This window comes from Heptranchias perlo, chromosome 11 (genome assembly GCF_035084215.1).
Source record: "Heptranchias perlo isolate sHepPer1 chromosome 11, sHepPer1.hap1, whole genome shotgun sequence".
Classification (NCBI taxonomy): Eukaryota; Metazoa; Chordata; class Chondrichthyes; order Hexanchiformes; family Hexanchidae; genus Heptranchias; species Heptranchias perlo.
Window position 1 is genome coordinate 68,834,786 of NC_090335.1, and position 21,284 is coordinate 68,856,069.

The following is a 21,284-nucleotide window of genomic DNA, read 5'->3' on the forward strand; positions in this document are numbered from 1 at the left end:
ATGAGCATTCAACACCTAGCCAGGTTTCCACCAGCACATTGGGAGTTGCTGCTAAGTTACATTAAGTGTCCCTGAAGACTCAGTTGGTAAAGGCATTGTGTGACTGAGCCAAGAAGTCCCAGACTTGATCTCAGCCTGGACTTGTGCTGAATTAGCTGAATAGGCAGTAAAAGCCCTGCAACTGGCTCCAGTACTTCTGGTAATAGAGTTGTGGAATAGTTTACTGGGGAAGACCATTGAAATGATCAATATAAATGGCCTCAAGAGGTAACTTCAAGATATACTTTTGGACGTTTTTTTTATTCGTTCATGGGATGTGGGCGTCGCTGGCAAGGCCGGCATTTATTACCCATCCCTAATTGCCCTTGAGAAGGTGGTGGTGAGCCGCCTTCTTGAACCGCTGCAGTCTGTGTGGTAAAGGTTCTCCCACAGTGCTGTTAGGTAGGGAGTTCCAGGATTTTGACCCAGCGACGATGAAGGGCTTGAAGGATCTGGTGGGGTTGTGATGTATTGTAAATGAATAAGCTTGGACAGCAATAGCTGCTCATAATTCGGCAACAGAAATCTCACTTTGAAAGGCAAATACAAATTAGGCTGTGAAATAACATGTGACATTGTTGGAGCAGAGCAGGCAATGTGTTGCATGTTATGTGTTGCTTGTTATGCCTGAACTGGAGATAGTCCTTGCAGACACTTGGGGCGGATTTCTCTCCTGTCTGCAAGGGCTCAGCATTGCTGCAGTGTAGTGTGGCTGGCTGCAGTGCAAGAAATTAAAAAGATTCAAATCTCCCACTCTGCCTAGAGCAATCAATCATTCAACTCTTAAAATCCCCTCCCCCGCCCCCCCCCCCCCCCCCCCACTCCCCCTCCCGACCCATAGCAACCCTGGACATCTAACGGCCAGCGCTGCTATGACGCAAATAGCGGAAAATACATTGTGTGACATATTCCAGTCACTTAGATGTTGCTTAGGTGCTCGTGCAATTGTTATGATGCTTTCATTTTAAGGCAGTCCACCACTCCATGAATATTTGACCTAAAGAGGCAAGTTTCAGGTTGGCTTCTGGGCATTAAAAGCTATCCTCTGAAGCCATGGCACATTCGTTGTATCCCAGGACACCAGTGAAGCAAAGATGTAATGAGATGCAGTCATTCATCTGAATCATCATCGAGCACAACAATGGAATACATGGAAAGATGAGAGCGAAGGAGCACTTCCCAGTGAAGGATGGGGCTTCAAAGTGCACCCTGCTGTATAATAGCTACGCATGGTAGGCAATGAAAGTACTTTGGGATTGTGTGATAGGGTGGTAATTGTAAGTGTCATATATACACTTAGTAGGCTGCATTAATGGAGGGTAAAGATACTTTATCTTGCCTTAGTTGACTTGGTAAGGTCATTAAATATTCCTTCTGAATTACCACCAAATAAGTAAGATGCTGTTCATGGTGCTAACATGGGTTCACATCTTCTCCCATTCCCCATGGGCTGCTTTTCTTGGGCCTGCTCACTGCTAAAAAGGGCTCCCTTCTTTGCTTCGCTTCCTCCAAGAGATCTTTCATGGCCCCATCACAGAGATAGGACACTTTGGCTCCCACCTGCACTGTATCCAGATATGAGTCTGGATTTTCCTCTGCTATACTACTTGCAATTGGGTATTAATATGACGATGGAGCAGGAAACCTGGGGTGAGATGGAGCAGGAAACATAGGCTGGATCATCCACCCTCAAAAAGTATCATTGAACATTTTCTTTCTGTGTGATGGCTGGCTCCCGCTGTAAAGCAATGTTGCTACCAAGACCCCATTCCCATGTGCACAGTGAACACTGACCCACCAAAACGAGTCGGGGTCACGATAGGTTGGGGGCAGCTGGTGGAAGTCCCTTTTTGGCCCACGCTCAGCAATGATAATTCCACCAGAGTAAAATCGAGCCCATGTCATAAATTTTGTTGGTCTTTCATTGAAAAGTAGTTTTTCACTCTCACTGTCAGACCCTTCAACACCATGCCGCCTTTCCCAGACTGACACACTAATGACCCACCCAATCTTTAACCAATGCCATTTTGGCTACCAGGAAATGTATGAGAGAAGCCCAAGGAATTCAATCCTCTAAATTTCCCATCCACATTATAGGTGGAAAGGAAGGAGCTATCACTCTGCCCCAACTCCTGATAATCCAGGTAAGATGGGGGCTCTCCTTGTGGTGAATCACACTGCAAATACAAGGACTGCAGCTTTGTGTTGTGACATAATAGCACACCAATACATGAGGCTATAAGCAGCCATGAAGCTGAATATTGATGAACAATTTCACAAATGCTGATGCTTACAAGTTATTTGTTTTTACTTTCACTGCAGATTCTACCAGTTCAGATGGAGGCTCCCCAACAACATTGACTACAACCACCACTGCCTCATCAACGACCCCAACTACACCACCAAATACTGCAGGAAAACTAACAACTGTATTAACTACCGCATCCACCACTGAAAACCCAACAATCACGTTAACCACAACCGCAACAACAAATACAACACCAGTGAACATACTCACAACAACAACACCATACACCACACCAGAAACTACAACCTCAAATATGACAGCTGAAACTACAACTACATCAACCACACCAGAAACTACAACACCAACAATCACACCAGAACCTACAATCACAAAAACAACAACAGAAACTACAACAACAGCTATGACACCTGAAACTACAAACCCAACGACCACACCAGAAAATACAAGCCCAACTATTACACCTGAAACTACAACCCCAATTACAACACCAGAAATTACAACCACAACAACAACACCAGAAACTGCAACCCCAACTATCATACCTGAAACTACAACCACAACAAACACAACAGAAACTACAACACCAACTACCACACCAGGAACAACAACACCAACAAACACACAAGAAACTACAACCTCAACTATCACACCAGAAACTACAACCCCAACAACCACACAAGAAACTACAACCCCAACAAACACACCAGAAACTGCATCACCAACAATCACTCCAGATATTACAACCCTAACCAATGCACCAGAAACTACAACACCAACAATCTCACCAGAAACTACAACCACAACAAACACACCAGAAACTACAACCCCAAATATCACACTAGAAACTACAACACCAAGTATCACACCAAAAACTACAACACCAACTATCACACCAGATACTACAACCCTAATTAACACGCCAGAAACTACAACCCCAACAATCACAACAGAAACTACAACACAAACTATCACACCAGAAACTACAACATCAACAAACACACCAGAAAACACATCACCAAAAATCACTCCAGAAATTACAACACCAACAACCATAACAGAAAGTACAACCCCAACTCTCACACCAGAAACGACAACACCAACAATCACACCAGAAACTACAACCACAACAAACACACCAGAAACTACAACCCCAAAAATAACATCAGAAAATATAACCACAACTCTCACACCAGAAACTTCAACACCAACAATCACAACAGAAACTACAACACCAACAATCACTTCAGAAACTACAACCCCAACAAACATACCAGATACTACAAACCCATCTACCACACCAGGAACTACAATCCCAACAACCACACCAGAAACTACAACTCAAACTCTCACACCAGTAACTACAACCCCAAATATCACACCCGAAACGACCACACCAACAATCACATCAGAAAATACAACCCCAACTACCAAAACAGAAACTACAATCTCAACAACCACACCAGAAACTACAACCCCAACTCTCACACCAGAAACGACAACACCAACTATCACACCAGATACTACAACCCCAATTAACACACCAGAAATTACAACACCAACAATCACACTAGAAATTACAACACCAACTATCACAACAGAAACTACGACCCCAACAAACACACCAGAAATGACAACACCAACAATCACATCAGAAACTACAACCCCAACTACTACGCCAGAATCTGCAACACCGACAATCACATCAGAAACTACAACCCCAATTAACACACCAGAAACTACAACACCAACAACCACAACAGAAAGTACAACCCCAACTCTCACACCAGAAACAACAACACCAATAATCACACCAGAAACTACAACACCAACAATGACACCAGAAACTACAGCCCCAACAACCACAACGGAAACTACAACACCAACAATCACACCAGATACTACAACCCTAACTAACGCACCAGAAACTACAACCACAACAAACACACCAGAAACTACAACTCCAACTATAACACCAGAAACTACAACACCAACAATCACACCAAAAACTAAAACCCCATCAACCACAGCAGAATCTACCACCCCAACTACCACACAAGATACTACAACCCCAATTAACACACAAGTAACAACAGCACCAACAATCACACCAGGAACTTTAACCCCAACTATCACACCAGAAACTATATCTGCAACTATCACACCAGAAACTACATCTGCAACTATCACACCAGAAACTACAACACCAACAATCACACCGGAAACTACAACCCCAACTATCACACCAGAAACTACATCTGCAACTATCACACCAGAAACTACAACACCAACAATCACACCGGAAACTACAACCCCAACTACCATGCCAGAAACTACAACCCAAACAAACACAATAGAAACTGCAGCACCAACAATTACATCAGAAACTCCAATTCCAGCTATCACACCAGACACTACACCAACAATCACACCAGACACTACACCAACAATCACACCAGAAACTACACCAACAATCACACCAGACACGACACCAACAATCACACCAGACACTACACCAACAATCACACCAGAAACTACAACACCAACAATCACACCAGAAACTACACCAACAATCACACCAGAAACTACACCAACAATCACACCAGAAACTACACCAACAATCACACCAGAAACTACAACACCAACAATCACACCAGAAACTACACCAACAATCACACCAGAAACTACACCAACAATCACACCAGAAACTACACCAACAATCACACCAGAAACTAATACACCAACAATGACATCAGAATCTACAACAACAACTACCACTCCAGAAACAGCAACCCAAATTCTCACACCAGAAACGACAACCCCAATTATCACACCAAAAACTACAACCCCAATTACAACACTAGGAACTACAACCCCAAATATCACACCAGAAACTACAAATCCAACTTCAACACCAGAAACTACAACTCCAACTTCAACACCAGAAACTATAACCCCAACTATCACAACAGAAGCTACAACTCCAAGAAACACACCAGAAATTACAACCCCAAATACCACACCAGAAAGTACAACCCCAACTATCACACCAGAATCTAAAAATCCAAATATCACAACAGACACTACAGCCCCAGCTATGACACCAGAAACTGCAACATCAACTACCACACCAAAATCTACAACCCCAACTATCACACCAGAAACTACAACCCCAACTACCACACCAGAAACTACAATCCCAACTACCACACCAGAAACTACAACCCCAATTAACACACCAGAAATTACAACACCAACAATCACACCAGAAACTACGACCCCAACAAACACACCAGAAATGACAACACCAACAATCACATCAGAAACTACAACCCCAATTAACACACCAGAAACAACAACACCAACAATGACGCCAGAAACTACAGCCCCAACAACCACAACGGAAACTACAACACCAACAATCACATCAGAAACTACAACCCCAACTACTACGCCAGAATCTGCAACACCAACAATCACATCAGAAACTGCAACCCCAATTAACACACCAGAAACTACAACACCATCAATTACAACAGAAAGTATAACCCCAACTCTAACACCAGAAACAACAACACCAATAATCACACCAGAAACTACAACACCAACAATGACACCAGAAACTACAGCCCCAACAACCACAACGGAAACTATAACACCAACAATCACACCAGATACTACAAACATAACTAACGCACCAGAAACTACAACCACAACAAACACACCAGAAACTCCAACTCCAACTATAACACCAGAAACTAAAACCCCATCAACCACAGCAGAATCTACCACCCCAACTACCACACCAGATACTACAACCCCAATTAACACACAAGTAACAACAGCACCAACAATCACACCAGGAACTTTAACCCCAACTATCACACCAGAAACTACATCTGCAACTATCACACCAGAAACTACAACACGAACAATCACACCGGAAACTACAACCCCAACTATCACACCAGAAACTACATCTGCAACTATCACACCAGAAACTACAACACCAACAATCACACCGGAAACTACAACCCCAACTACCACGCCAGAAACTACAACCCAAACAAACACAATAGAAACTGCAGCACCAACAATTACATCAGAAACTCCAATCCCAGCTATCACACCAGACACTACACCAACAATCACACCAGAAACTACAACACCAACAATCACACCAGACACTACACCAACAATCACACCAGAAACTACACCAACAATCACACCTGACACTACACCAACAATCACACCAGAAACTACACCAACAATCACACCAGAAACTACACCAACAATCACACCAGAAACTACACCAACAATCATACCAGAAACTACACCAACAATCACACCAGAAACTACACCAACAATCACACCAGAAACTACACCAACAATCACACCAGAAACTACACCAACAATCATACCAGAAACTACACCAACAATCACACCAGAAACTACACCAACAATCATACCAGAAACTACACCAAAAATCACACCAGAAACTACTACACCAACAATGACATCACAATCTACAACAACAACTACCACACCAGAAACTATAACCCCAACTAACACTCCAGAAACAGCAACCCAAATTCTCACACCAGAAACGACAACCCCAACTATCACACCAAAAACTACAACCCCAATTACAACACAAGGAACTACAACCCCAAATATCACACCAGAAACTACAACTCCAACTTCAACACCAGAAACTACAACCCCAAATATCACACCAGAAACTACAACTCCAACTTCAACACCAGAAACTATAACCCCAACTATCACAACAGAAGCTACAACTCCAACAAACACACCAGAAATTACAACCCCAAATACCACACCAGAAAGTACAACCCCAACTATCACACCAGAATCTAAAAATCCAAATATCACAACAGACACTACAGCCCCAACTATGACACCAGAAACTGCAACATCAACTACCACACCAAAATCTACAACCCCAACTATCACACCAGAATCTGCAACCCCAACTAACAGACCAGAAACTACTACCCCAACTAACAGACCAGAAACTACTACCCCAACTATCACACCAGATACTACAACCCCAATTAACACACCACAAATTACAACACCAACAATCACACCAGAAACTACGACCCGAACAAACACACCAGAAATGACAACACCAACAATCACATCAGAAACTACAACCCCAACTACTACACCAGAATCTGCAACACCAACAATCACATCAGAAACTACAACCCCAATTAACACACCAGAAACTACAACACCAACAACCACAACAGAAAGTATAACCCCAACTCTCACACCAGAAACAACAACACCAACAATGACACCAGAAACCACAGCCCCAACAACCACAACGGAAACTACAACACCAACAATCACACCAGATACTACAATCCTAACTAACGCACCAGAAACTACAACCACAACTATAACACCAGAAACTACAACACCAACTATCACACCAGAAACTACGACCCCAACAAACACACCAGAAATGACAACACCAACAATCACATCAGAAACTACAACCCCAACTACTACGCCAGAATCTGCAACACCAACAATGACATCAGAAACTACAACCCCAATTAACACACCGGAAACTACAACACCAACAATCACAACAGAAAGTATAACCCCAACTCTCACACCAGAAACAACAACACCAATAATCACACCAGAAACTACAACACCAACAATGACACCAGAAACTACAGCCCCAACAACCACAACGGAAACTACAACACCAACAATGACACCAGAAACTACAGCCCCAACAACCACAACGGAAACTACAACACCAACAATCACACCAGAAACTAAAACCCTAACAACCACAGCAGAATCTACCACCCCAACTACCACACCAGATACTACAACCCCAATTAACACACAAGTAACAACAGCACCAACAATCACACCAGGAACTTTAACCCCAACTATCACACCAGAAACTACATCTGCAACTATCACACCAGAAACTACAACACGAACAATCACACCGGAAACTACAACCCCAACTATCACACCAGAAACTACATCTGCAACTATCACACCAGAAACTACAACACCAACAATCACACCGGAAACTACAACCCCAACTACCACACCAGAAACTACAACCCAAACAAACACAATAGAAACTGCAGCACCAACAATTACATCAGAAACTCCAATCCCAGCTATCACACCAGACACTACACCAACAATCACACCAGAAACTACAACACCAACAATCACACCAGAAACTACACCAACAATCACACCAGAAACTACAACACCAACAATCACACCAGAAACTACAACACCAACAATCACACCAGAAACTACACCAACAATCACACCAGAAACTACAACACCAACAATCACACCAGAAACTACACCAACAATCACACCAGAAACTACACCAACAATCATACCAGAAACTACACCAACAATCATACCAGAAACTACACCAAAAATCACACCAGAAACTACACCAACAATCACACCAGAAACTACACCAACAATCACACCAGAAACTACACCAACAATGACATCAGAATCTACAACAACAACTACCACACCAGAAACTATAACCCCAACGACCACTCCAGAAACAGCAACCCAAATTCTCACACCAGAAACGACAACCCCAACTATCACACCAAAAACTACAACCCCAATTACAACACAAGGAACTACAACCCCAAATATCACACCAGAAACTACAACTCCAACTTCAACACCAGAAACTACAACCCCAAATACCACACCAGAAAGTACAACCCCAACTATCACACCAGAATCTAAAAATCCAAATATCACAACAGACACTACAGCCCCAACTATGACACCAGAAACTGCAACATCAACTAACAGACCAGAAACTACTACCCCAACTATCACACCAGAATCTGCAACCCCAACTATCACACCAGATACTACAACCCCAATTAACACACAAGTAACAACAGCACCAACAATCACACCAGGAACTTTAACCCCAACTATCACACCAGAAACTACATCTGCAACTATCACACCAGAAACTACAACACGAACAATCACACCGGAAACTACAACCCCAACTATCACACCAGAAACTACATCTGCAACTATCACACCAGAAACTACAACACCAACAATCACACCGGAAACTACAACCCCAACTACCACGCCAGAAACTACAACCCAAACAAACACAATAGAAACTGCAGCACCAACAATTACATCAGAAACTCCAATCCCAGCTATCACACCAGACACTACACCAACAATCACACCGGAAACTACAACACCAACAATCACACCAGAAACTACACCAACAATCACACCAGAAACTACACCAACAATCACACCAGAAACTACACCAACAATCACACCAGAAACTACACCAACAATCACACCAGAAACTACACCAACAATGACATCAGAATCTACAACAACAACTACCACACCAGAAACTATAACCCCAACGACCACTCCAGAAACAGCAACCCAAATTCTCACACCAGAAACGACAACCCCAACTATCACACCAAAAACTACAACCCCAATTACAACACAAGGAACTACAACCCCAAATATCACACCAGAAACTACAACTCCAACTTCAACACCAGAAACTACAACCCCAAATACCACACCAGAAAGTACAACCCCAACTATCACACCAGAAACTACACCAACAATCACACCAGAAACTACACCAACAATCACACCAGAAACTACACCAACAATCACACCAGAAACCAGAACACCAACAATCACAGCAGAATCTACAACAACAACTATCACACCAGAAACTATGACCCCAACAAACACACCAGAAACTGCAACATCAACTAACAGACCAGAAACTACTACCCCAACTATCACACCAGAATCTGCAACCCCAACTATCACACCAGATACTACAACCCCAATTAACACACCAGAAATTACAACACCAACAATCACACCAGAAACTACGACCCCAACAAACACACCAGAAATGACAACACCAACAATCACATCAGAAACTACAACCCGAACTACTACACCAGAATCTGCAACACCGACAATCACATCAGAAACTACAACCCCAACTCTCACACCAGAAAAAACAACACCAACAATCACAACAGAAAGTATAACCCCAACTCTCACACCAGAAACAACAACACCAATAATCACACCAGAAACTACAGCCCCAACAACCACAACGGAAACTACAACACCAACAATCACACCAGATACTACAACCCTAACTAACGCACCAGAAACTACAACCACAACAAACACACCAGAAACTACAACTCCAACTATAACACCAGAAACTACAACACCAACAATCACACCAGAAACTAAAACCCTAACAACCACAGCAGAATCTACCACCCCAACTACCACACCAGATACTACAACCCCAATTAATACACAAGTAACAACAGCACCAACAATCACACCTGAAACTTTAACCCCAACTATCACACAAGAAACTACAACACCAACAATCACATCGGAAACTACAACCCGAACTATCACACCAGAAACTACATCTGCAACTATCACACCAGAAACTACAACACCAACAATCATACGGGAAACTAAAACCCCAACTACTACACCAGAAACTACAACCCCAAATAACACACCAGAAACTACAACCCCAAATAACAAACCAGAAACTACGACCCCAACAAACACACCAGAAACTACAACACAAACTATCACACCAGAAACTACGACCACAACAAACACACCAGAAACGACAACACGAACAATCACAGCAGAAGCTACAACACCAACCATCATACCAGAAAATACAACACCCAATAACACACCAGAAACTACAACCCCAACTATCACACCAGAAACTACAGCCCCAAATATCACACGTGCAACTACAATCACAACTATCACACCAGAAAATCCAACTATCACACCAGAAACTACATCTGCAACGATCACACCAGAAACTACAACACCAACAATCACACCAGAAACTACAATCCCAGCTATCACACCAGAAACTACACCAACAGTCACACCAGAAACTACAACACCAACAATCACACCAGACACTACAACAACAATCACACAAGAAACGACACCAACAATCACACCAGAAACTACAACAATAATCACACCAGAAACTACACCAACAATCACACCAGAAACTACTACACCAACAATCACACCAGAAACTACACCAACAATCACACCAGAAACTACACCAACAATCACACCAGAAACTACACCAACAATCACACCAGAAACCAGAACACCAACAATCACAGCAGAATCTACAACAACAACTATCACACCAGAAACTATGACCCCAACAAACACACCAGAAACGACAACACGAACAATCACAGCAGAAGCTACAACACCAACCATCATACCAGAAACTACAACACCCAATAACACACCAGAAACTACAACCCCAACTATCGCACCAGAAACTACAACTCCAAATATCACACCTGCAACTACAATCACAACTATCACACCAGAAAATCCAACTATCACACCAGAAACTACATCTGCAGCTATCACACCAGAAACTACAACACCAACAAGCACACCAGAAACTACAACCCCAGCTATCACACCAGAAACTACAATCCCAGCTATCACTCCAGACACTACACCAACAATCACACCAGAAACTACACCAACAATCACACCAGAAACTACACCAACAATCACACCAGAAACTACACCAACAATCACACCAGAAACTACAACACCAACAATGACATCAGAATCGACAACAACAACTAACACTCCAGAAACTATAACCCCAACAAACACACCAGAAACGACAACCCCAACTATCACACCAAAAACTACAACCCCAATTACGACACTAGGAACTACAACCACAACTATCACGCCAGAAACTACAACCCAAACAAACACAATAGAAACTGCAGCACCAACAATTGCATCAGAAACTACAACCCCAAATAACACACCAGAAACTACAACCGCAAATAACACACCAGAAACTACAACCCCAAATAACACACCAGAAACTACGACCCCAACAAAAACACCAGAAACGACAACACCAACAATCACAGCAGAAGCTACAACACCAACCATCATACCAGAAACTACAACACCCAATAACACACCAGAAACTACAACCCCAACTATCACACCAGAAACTACAGCCCCAAATATCACACCTGCAACTACAATCACAACTATCACACCAGAAAATCCAACTATCACACCAGAAACTACATCTGCAACTATCGCACCAGAAACTACAACACCAACAAGCACACCAGAAACTACAATCCCAGCTATCACACGAGAAACTACACCAACAATCACACCAGAAACTACACCAACAATCACACCAGAAACTACAATCCCAGCTATCACACCAGAAACGACACCAACAGTCACACCAGAAACTACAATCCCAGCTATCACACCAGAAACTACACCAACAGTCACACCAGAAACTACAACACCAACAATCACACCAGAAACTACACCAACAATCACACCAGAAACTACAATCCCAGCTATCACACCAGAAACTACACCAACAATCACACCAGAAACTACACCAACAATCACATCAGAAACTACACCAACAATCACACCAGAAACTACACCAACAATCATACCAGAAACTACACCAACAATCACACCAGAAACTACTACACCAACAATCACACCAGAAACTATAACCCCAACGACCACTCCAGAAACAGCAACCCAAATTCTCACACCAGAAACGACAACCCCAACTATCACACCAAAAACTACAACCCCAATTACGACACTAGGAACTACAACCCCAAATATCACACCAGAAACTACAACTCCAACTTCAACACCAGAAATTACAACCCCAAATACCATACCAGAAAGTACAACCCCAACTATCACACCAGAATCTAAAAATCCAAATATCACAACAGACACTACAGCCCCAACTATGACACCAGAAACTGCAACATCAACTACCACACCAAAATCTACAACCCCAACTATCACACCAGAAACTACAACCCCAACTACCACACCAGAATCTACAACCCCAACTATCACACCAGAAACTACAACCCCAACTATCACACCAGAATCTACAACCCCAACCATCATACCAGAAACTACAACCCCAACTATCGCTCCAGAAACTACAACCCCAAATATCACACCTGCAACGACAATCACAACTATCACACCAGAAAATCCAACCATCACACCAGAAACTACATCTGCAACTATCACACCAGAAACTACAACACCAACAATCACACCGGAAACTACAACCCCAACTATCACACCAGAATCTACAACCCCAAATATCACACAAGAATCTACAACCCCAACTATCATACCAGAAGCTACAACCCCAACTACCATACCAGAAACTACAACCCCAACTACCACACCAGAAACTACAACCCCAACTATCACAGCAGGAACTACAACCCCAACTACCATAACAGAAACTACAACCCCAACTACCACACCAGAATCTACAACCCCAAATATCACACAAGAATCTACAACCCCAACTATCATACCAGAAGCTACAACCCCAACTACCATACCAGAAACTACAACCCCAACTATCATACCAGAAGCTACAACCCCAACTACCATACCAGAAACTACAACCCCAACTACCATACCAGAAACTACAACCCCAACTACCACACCAGAAACGACAACCCCAACTATCACACCAGGAGCTACAACCCCAACTACCACACCAGAAACTACAACCCCAACTACCACACCAGAAACTACAACCTCAACCAACACACCAGAAACTAAAACCGCAACGACCACACCAGAAGCTACAACCCCAACGACCACACCAGAAACTAGAAACCCAACTACCACACCAGAAACTACAACCCCAACTATCACACCAGAAACTACAACCTCAACCAACACACCAGAAACTACAACCGCAACTACCACACCAGAAACTACAACCTCAACCAACACACCAGAAACTACAACCGCAACTACCACACCAGAAACTACAACCCCAACTATCACACCAGAAACTACAACCCCAACTACCACACCAGAAACTACAACCCCAACTACCACACCAGAAACTACAACCTCAACCAACACACCAGAAACTACAACCGCAACTACCACACCAGAAACTACAACGCCAACTACCACACCAGAAACTACAACCCCAACTACATCACCAGAAACTACAACCTCAACTACCACACCAGAAACTACAACCCCAACTACCACACCAGAAACTACAACGCCAACTTCCACACCAGAAACTACAACCCCAACTATCACACCAGGAACTACAACCCCATCTACCACACCAGTAACTACAACCCCATTTACCACACCAGAAACTACATCCGCAACTACCACACCAGAAACTACAACCGGAACTACCACACCAGAAACTACACCCTCAACTACCATACCAGAAACTACAACCCCAACTACCATACCAGAAATTACAACCGCAACTACCACACCAGAAACTACAACCCCAACTAGCACACCAGAAACTACAACCGCAACTACCACACCAGAAACTACAAACTCAACTACCACACCAGAAACTACGACCCCATCTACCACACCAGGAACTACAACCCCAACTACCACACCAGAAAATACAACCCCAACTACCACACCAGAAACTACAACCCAAACTACCACACCAGAAAATACAACCCCAACTATCACACCAGTAACTTCAACCCCAACAATCACAGCAGAAACTACAACCCCAACTACCACACCAGAAACTACAACCCCAACTACCATACCAGAAACTACAACCCCAACTGCCACACCAGAAACAACAACCTCAACTACCAAACCAGAAACTACAACCGCAAATACCACACCAGAAACTACAACCCCAACTACCATACTGGAAACTACAACCCCAACTACCATACCAGAAACTACAACCCCAACTATCACACCAGAAACTACAACCCCAACTACCACACCAGAAACTACAACCTCAACTACGACACCACAAACTACAACCCCAACTACCACACCAGAAACTACAACCCTAACTTCCACACCAGAAACTACAACCCCAACTACCACACCAGAAACTACAACCTCAACTACCACACCAGAAACTACAACCCCAACTACCACACCAGAAACTACAACCCCAACCAACTCACCAGAAACTACAATCCCAACTACCACACCAGAAATTACAACCGCAACTACCACACCAGAAACTACAACCCCAACTACCACACCAGAAACTACAACCCCATCTACCACACCAGGAACTACAACCCCAACTACCACACCAGAAACTACAACCTCAACCAACACACCAGAAACTAAAACCACAACGACCACACCAGAAACTAGAACCCCAACTACCACACCAGAAACTACAACCGCAACTACCACACCAGAAACCACAAACCCAACTACCACACCAGAAACTACACCCCCGACTACCACACCAGAAACTACACCCTCAACTACCACACCAGAAATTACAACCCCAACTAGCACACCAGAAACTACAACCCCAACTACCACACCAGAAAATACAACCCCAACTACCGCACCAGAAACTACGACCCCAACTAGCACACCAGAAACTACAACCCCAACTACCACACCAGAAAATACAACCCCAACTACCACACCAGAAAATACAACCCCAACTACCACACCAGAAAATACAACCCCAACTACCACACCAGAAACTACACCCTCAACTACCAGACCAGAAACTACAACCCCAACTACCACATCAGGAACTACAACCCCAACTACCACACCAGGAACTCCAACCCCAACTACCACACCAGAAGCTACAACCCCAACTACCATACCAGAAACTACAACCACAACTGCCACACCAGAAACAACAACCTCAACTACCATACTGGAAACTACAACCCCAACTATCACACCAGAAACTACAACCCCAACTATCACACCAGAAACTACAACCCCAACTACCACACCAGAAACTAGAACCGCAAATACCACACCAGAAACTACAACCCCAACTACCATACTGGAAACTACAACCCCAACTATCACACCAGAAACTACAACCCCAACTATCACACCAGAAACTACAACCCCAACTACCACACCAGAAACTAAAACCTCAACTACCACACCACAAACTACAACCACAACTGCCACACCAGAAACAACAACCTCAACTACCACACCAGAAACTACAACCCCAACTATCACACCAGAAACTACAACCCCAACTACCACACCAGAAACTAAAACCTCAACTACCACACCACAAACTACAACCCCAACTACCACACCAGAAACTACAACCCTAACTTCCACACCAGAAACTACAACCCCAACTACCACACCAGAAACTACAACCCCAACTACCACACCAGAAACTACAACCTCAACTACCACACCAGAAACTACAACCCCAAATACCACACCGGAAACTACAACCCCAACCAACTCACCAGAAACTACAACCGCAACTACCACACCAGAAACTACAACCCCATTTACCACACCAGAAACTACATCCGCAACTACCACACCAGAAACTACAACCGGAACTACCACACCAGAAACTACAACCCCAACTACCACACCAGAAACTACATCCGCAACTACCACACCAGAAACTACAACCGGAACTACCACACCAGTAACTACAACCCCATTTACCACACCAGAAACTACATCCGCAACTACCACACCAGAAACTACAACCGGAACTACCACACCAGAAACTACAACCCCAACTACCACACCAGAAACTACAACCCCAACTACCATACCAGAAATTACAACCGCAACTACCACACCAGAAACTACAACCCCAACTAGCACACCAGAAACTACAACCGCAACTACCACACAAGAAACTACAAACTCAACTACCACACCAGAAACTACGACCCCATCTACCACACCAGGAACTACAACCCCAACTACCACACCAGAAAATACAACCCCAACTACCACACCAGAAACTACAACCCAAACTACCACACCAGAAAATACAACCCCAACTATCACACCAGTAACTTCAACCCCAACAATCACAGCAGAAACTACAACCCCATCTACCACACCAGGAACTACAACCCCAACTACCACACCAGAAACTACAACCTCAACCAACACACCAGAAACTAAAACCACAACGACCACACCAGAAACTAGAACCCCAACTACCACACCAGAAACTACAACCCCAACTATCACACCAGAAACTACATCCGCAACTTCCACACCAGAAACTACAACCCCAACGACCACACCAGAAACAGCAACCTCAACTACCACACCAGAAACTACAACCACAACTACCACACCAGAAACTACAACCCCAACTATCACACAAGAAACTACAACCCCAACTACCACACCAGAAACTACAACCTCAACCAACACACCAGAAACTGCAACCGCAACTACCACACCAGAAACTACAACGCCAACTACCACACCAGAAACTACAACCCTAACTTCCACACCAGAAACTACAACCCCAACTATCACACCAGGAACTACAACTCCATCGAACACACAAGGAACTACAACCCAAAATATCACACCAGGAACTACAACCCCAACTACCACACCAGAAACTACAACCCTAACATCCACACCAGACACTACAACCCCATCTACCACACCAGTAACTACAACCCCATTTACCACACCAGAAACTACATCCGCAACTACCACACCAGAAACTACAACCGGAACTACCACACCAGAAACTACACCCCCAACTACCATACCAGAAACTACAACCCCAACTACCATACCAGAAACTACAACCACAACTACCACACCAGAAACTACAACCCCAACCACCACACCAGAAACTACAACCGCAACTACCACACCAGAAACCACAAACCCAACTACCACACCAGAAACTACACCCCCGACTACCACACCAGAAACTACACCCTCAACTACCACACCAGAAACTACAACCCCAACTAGCACACCAGAAACTACAACCCCAACTACCACACCAGAAAATACAACCCCAACTACCGCACCAGAAACTACGACCCCAACTAGCACACCAGAAACTACAACCCCAACTACCACACCAGAAAATACAACCCCAACTACTACACCAGAAAATACAACCCCAACTACCACACCAGAAACTACACCCTCAACTACCAGACCAGAAAATACAACCCCAACTACCACACCAGAAACTACAACCCCAACTACCACACCACAAAATACAACCCCAATTATCACACCAGTAACTACAACCCCAACTATCACAGCAGGAACTACAACCCCATCTACCACGCCAGGAACTACAACCCCAACTATCACACCAGGAACTCCAACCCCAACTACCACACCAGAAGCTACAACCCCAACTACCATACCAGAAACTACAACCACAACTGCCACACCAGAAACAACAACCTCAACTACCACACCAGAAACTAGAACCGCAAATACCACACCAGAAACTACAACCCCAACTACCATACTGGAAACTACAACCCCAACTACCATACCAGAAACTACAACCCCAACTATCACACCAGAAACTACAACCCCAACTACCACACCAGAAACTAAAACCTCAACTACCACACCACAAACTACAACCCCAACTACCACACCAGAAACTAGAACCCTAACTTCCACACCAGAAACTACAACCCCAACTACCACACCAGAAACTACAACCTCAACTACCACACCAGAAACTACAACCCCAAATACCACACCAGAAACTACAACCCCAACTACCACACCGGAAACTACAACCGCAACTACCACACCAGAAATTACAACCGCAACTACCACACCAGTAACTACAACCCCATTTACCACACCAGAAACTACATCCGCAACTACCACACCAGAAACTACAACCGGAACTACCACACCAGAAATTACACCCTCAACTACCATACCAGAAACTACAACCCCAACTACCATACCAGAAATTACAACCGCAACTACCACACCAGAAACTACAACCCCAACTAGCACACCAGAAACTACAACCGCAACTACCACACCAGAAACTACAAACTCAACTACCACACCAGAAACTACGACCCCATCTACCACACCAGGAACTACAACCCCAACTACCACACCAGAAAATACAACCCCAACTACCACACCAGAAACTACAACCCAAACTACCACACCAGAAAATACAACCCCAACTATCACACCAGTAACTTCAACCCCAACAATCACAGCAGAAACTACAACCCCATCTACCACACCAGGAACTACAACCCCAACTACCACACCAGAAACTACAACCTCAACCAACACACCAGAAACTAAAACCACAACGACCACACCAGAAACTACAACCCCAACTATCACACCAGAAACTACATCCGCAACTTCCACACCAGAAACTACAACCCCAACGACCACACCAGAAACAGCAACCTCAACTACCACACCAGAAACTACAACCACAACTACCACACCAGAAACTACAACCCCAACTATCACACAAGAAACTACAACCCCAACTACCACACCAGAAACTACAACCTCAACCAACACACCAGAAACTGCAACCGCAACTACCACACCAGAAACTACAACGCCAACTACCACACCAGAAACTACAACCCCAACTACCTCACCAGAAACTACAACCTCAACTACCACACCAGAAACTACAACCCCAACTACCACACCAGAAACTACAACCCTAACTTCCACACCAGATACTACAACCCCAACTATCACACCAGGAACTACAACTCCATCGAACACACAAGGAACTACAACCCAAAATATCACACCAGGAACTACAACCCCAACTACCACACCAGAAACTACAACCCTAACATCCACACCAGACACTACAACCCCATCTACCACACCAGTAACTACAACCCCATTTACCACACCAGAAACTACATCCGCAACTACCACACCAGAAACTACAACCGGAACTACCACACCAGAAACTACACCCCCAACTACCATACCAGAAACTACAACCCCAACTACCATACCAGAAACTACAACCGCAACTACCACACCAGAAACTACAACCCCAACTACCACACCAGAAACTACAACCGCAACTACCACACCAGAAACCACAAACCCAACGACCACACCAGAAACTACAGCCCCGACTACCACACCAGAAACTACACCCTCAACTACCACACCAGAAACTACAACCCCAACTAGCACACCAGAAACTACAACCCCAACTACCACACCAGAAAATACAACCCCAACTACCGCACCAGAAACTACGACCCCAACTAGCACACCAGAAACTACAACCCCAACTACCACACCAGAAAATACAACCCCAACTACCACACCAGAAACTACAACCCCAACTACCACACCAGAAAATACAACCCCAACTACCACACCAGAAACTACACCCTCAACTACCAGACCAGAAACTACAACCCCAACTACCACATCAGGAACTACAACCCCAACTACCACACCAGAAAATACAACCCCAATTATCACACCAGTAACTACAACCCCAACTATCACAGCAGGAACTACAACCCCATCTACCACGCCAGGAACTACAACCCCAACTATCACACCAGGAACTCCAACCCCAACTACCACACCAGAAGCTACAACCCCAACTACCATACCAGAAACTACAACCACAACTGCCACACCAGAAACAACAACCTCAACTACCACACCAGAAACTAGAACCGCAAATACCACACCAGAAACTACAACCCCAACTACCATACTGGAAACTACAACCCCAACTATCACACCAGAAACTACAACCCCAACTACCACACCAGAAACTAAAACCTCAACTACCACACCACAAACTACAACCCCAACTACCACACCAGAAACTACAACCCTAACTTCCACACCAGAAACTACAACCCCAACTACCACACCAGAAACTACAACCCCAACTACCACACCAGAAACTACAACCCCAACTACCACACCAGAAACTACAACCCCAACTACCACACCAGAAACTACAACCCCAAATACCACA

The 21,284-nt window shown here is 44.2% G+C and overlaps 2 protein-coding genes across 2 annotated transcripts; both read left to right on the forward strand.

Annotated features, from left to right (window-relative positions):
- Positions 1–3,684: 3,684 nt before the first annotated feature.
- LOC137326858 (probable serine/threonine-protein kinase clkA) lies at positions 3,685–10,138 on the forward strand (the record flags this gene model as incomplete). Its single annotated transcript, XM_067992239.1, has 6 exons — positions 3,685–3,783; positions 4,447–4,517; positions 5,116–5,334; positions 6,910–7,155; positions 8,779–9,069; positions 9,310–10,138. Coding segments are annotated over 6 exons (1,755 nt in total), but the record flags the coding sequence as incomplete, so codon positions are not given.
- A 145-nt stretch (positions 10,139–10,283) lies between these two features.
- LOC137326859 (mucin-2-like) lies at positions 10,284–20,470 on the forward strand. The gene is made up of 7 exons (XM_067992240.1): positions 10,284–12,172; positions 13,033–13,170; positions 13,222–13,892; positions 13,999–18,495; positions 19,087–19,247; positions 19,345–19,478; positions 19,615–20,470. Exons 1-7 carry the CDS (start codon positions 10,284–10,286, stop codon positions 20,468–20,470), a joined length of 8,346 nt encoding a protein of 2,781 aa, XP_067848341.1.
- The last annotated feature ends 814 nt before the right edge of the window (positions 20,471–21,284 follow it).

Coding starts and splice junctions, on each gene's coding strand:
- LOC137326859 (XM_067992240.1), top strand. CDS start 10,284: ATGACAACACCAACAATCACATCAGAAACTACAACCCGAACTACTACA. Junction 13,171..13,221: donor CCCAAATACCATACCAGAAA/GTACAACCCCAA, acceptor ATATCACAACAG/ACACTACAGCCCCAACTATG. Junction 19,248..19,344: donor CCATACCAGAAATTACAACC/GCAACTACCACA, acceptor CTACCACACCAG/AAACTACGACCCCATCTACC.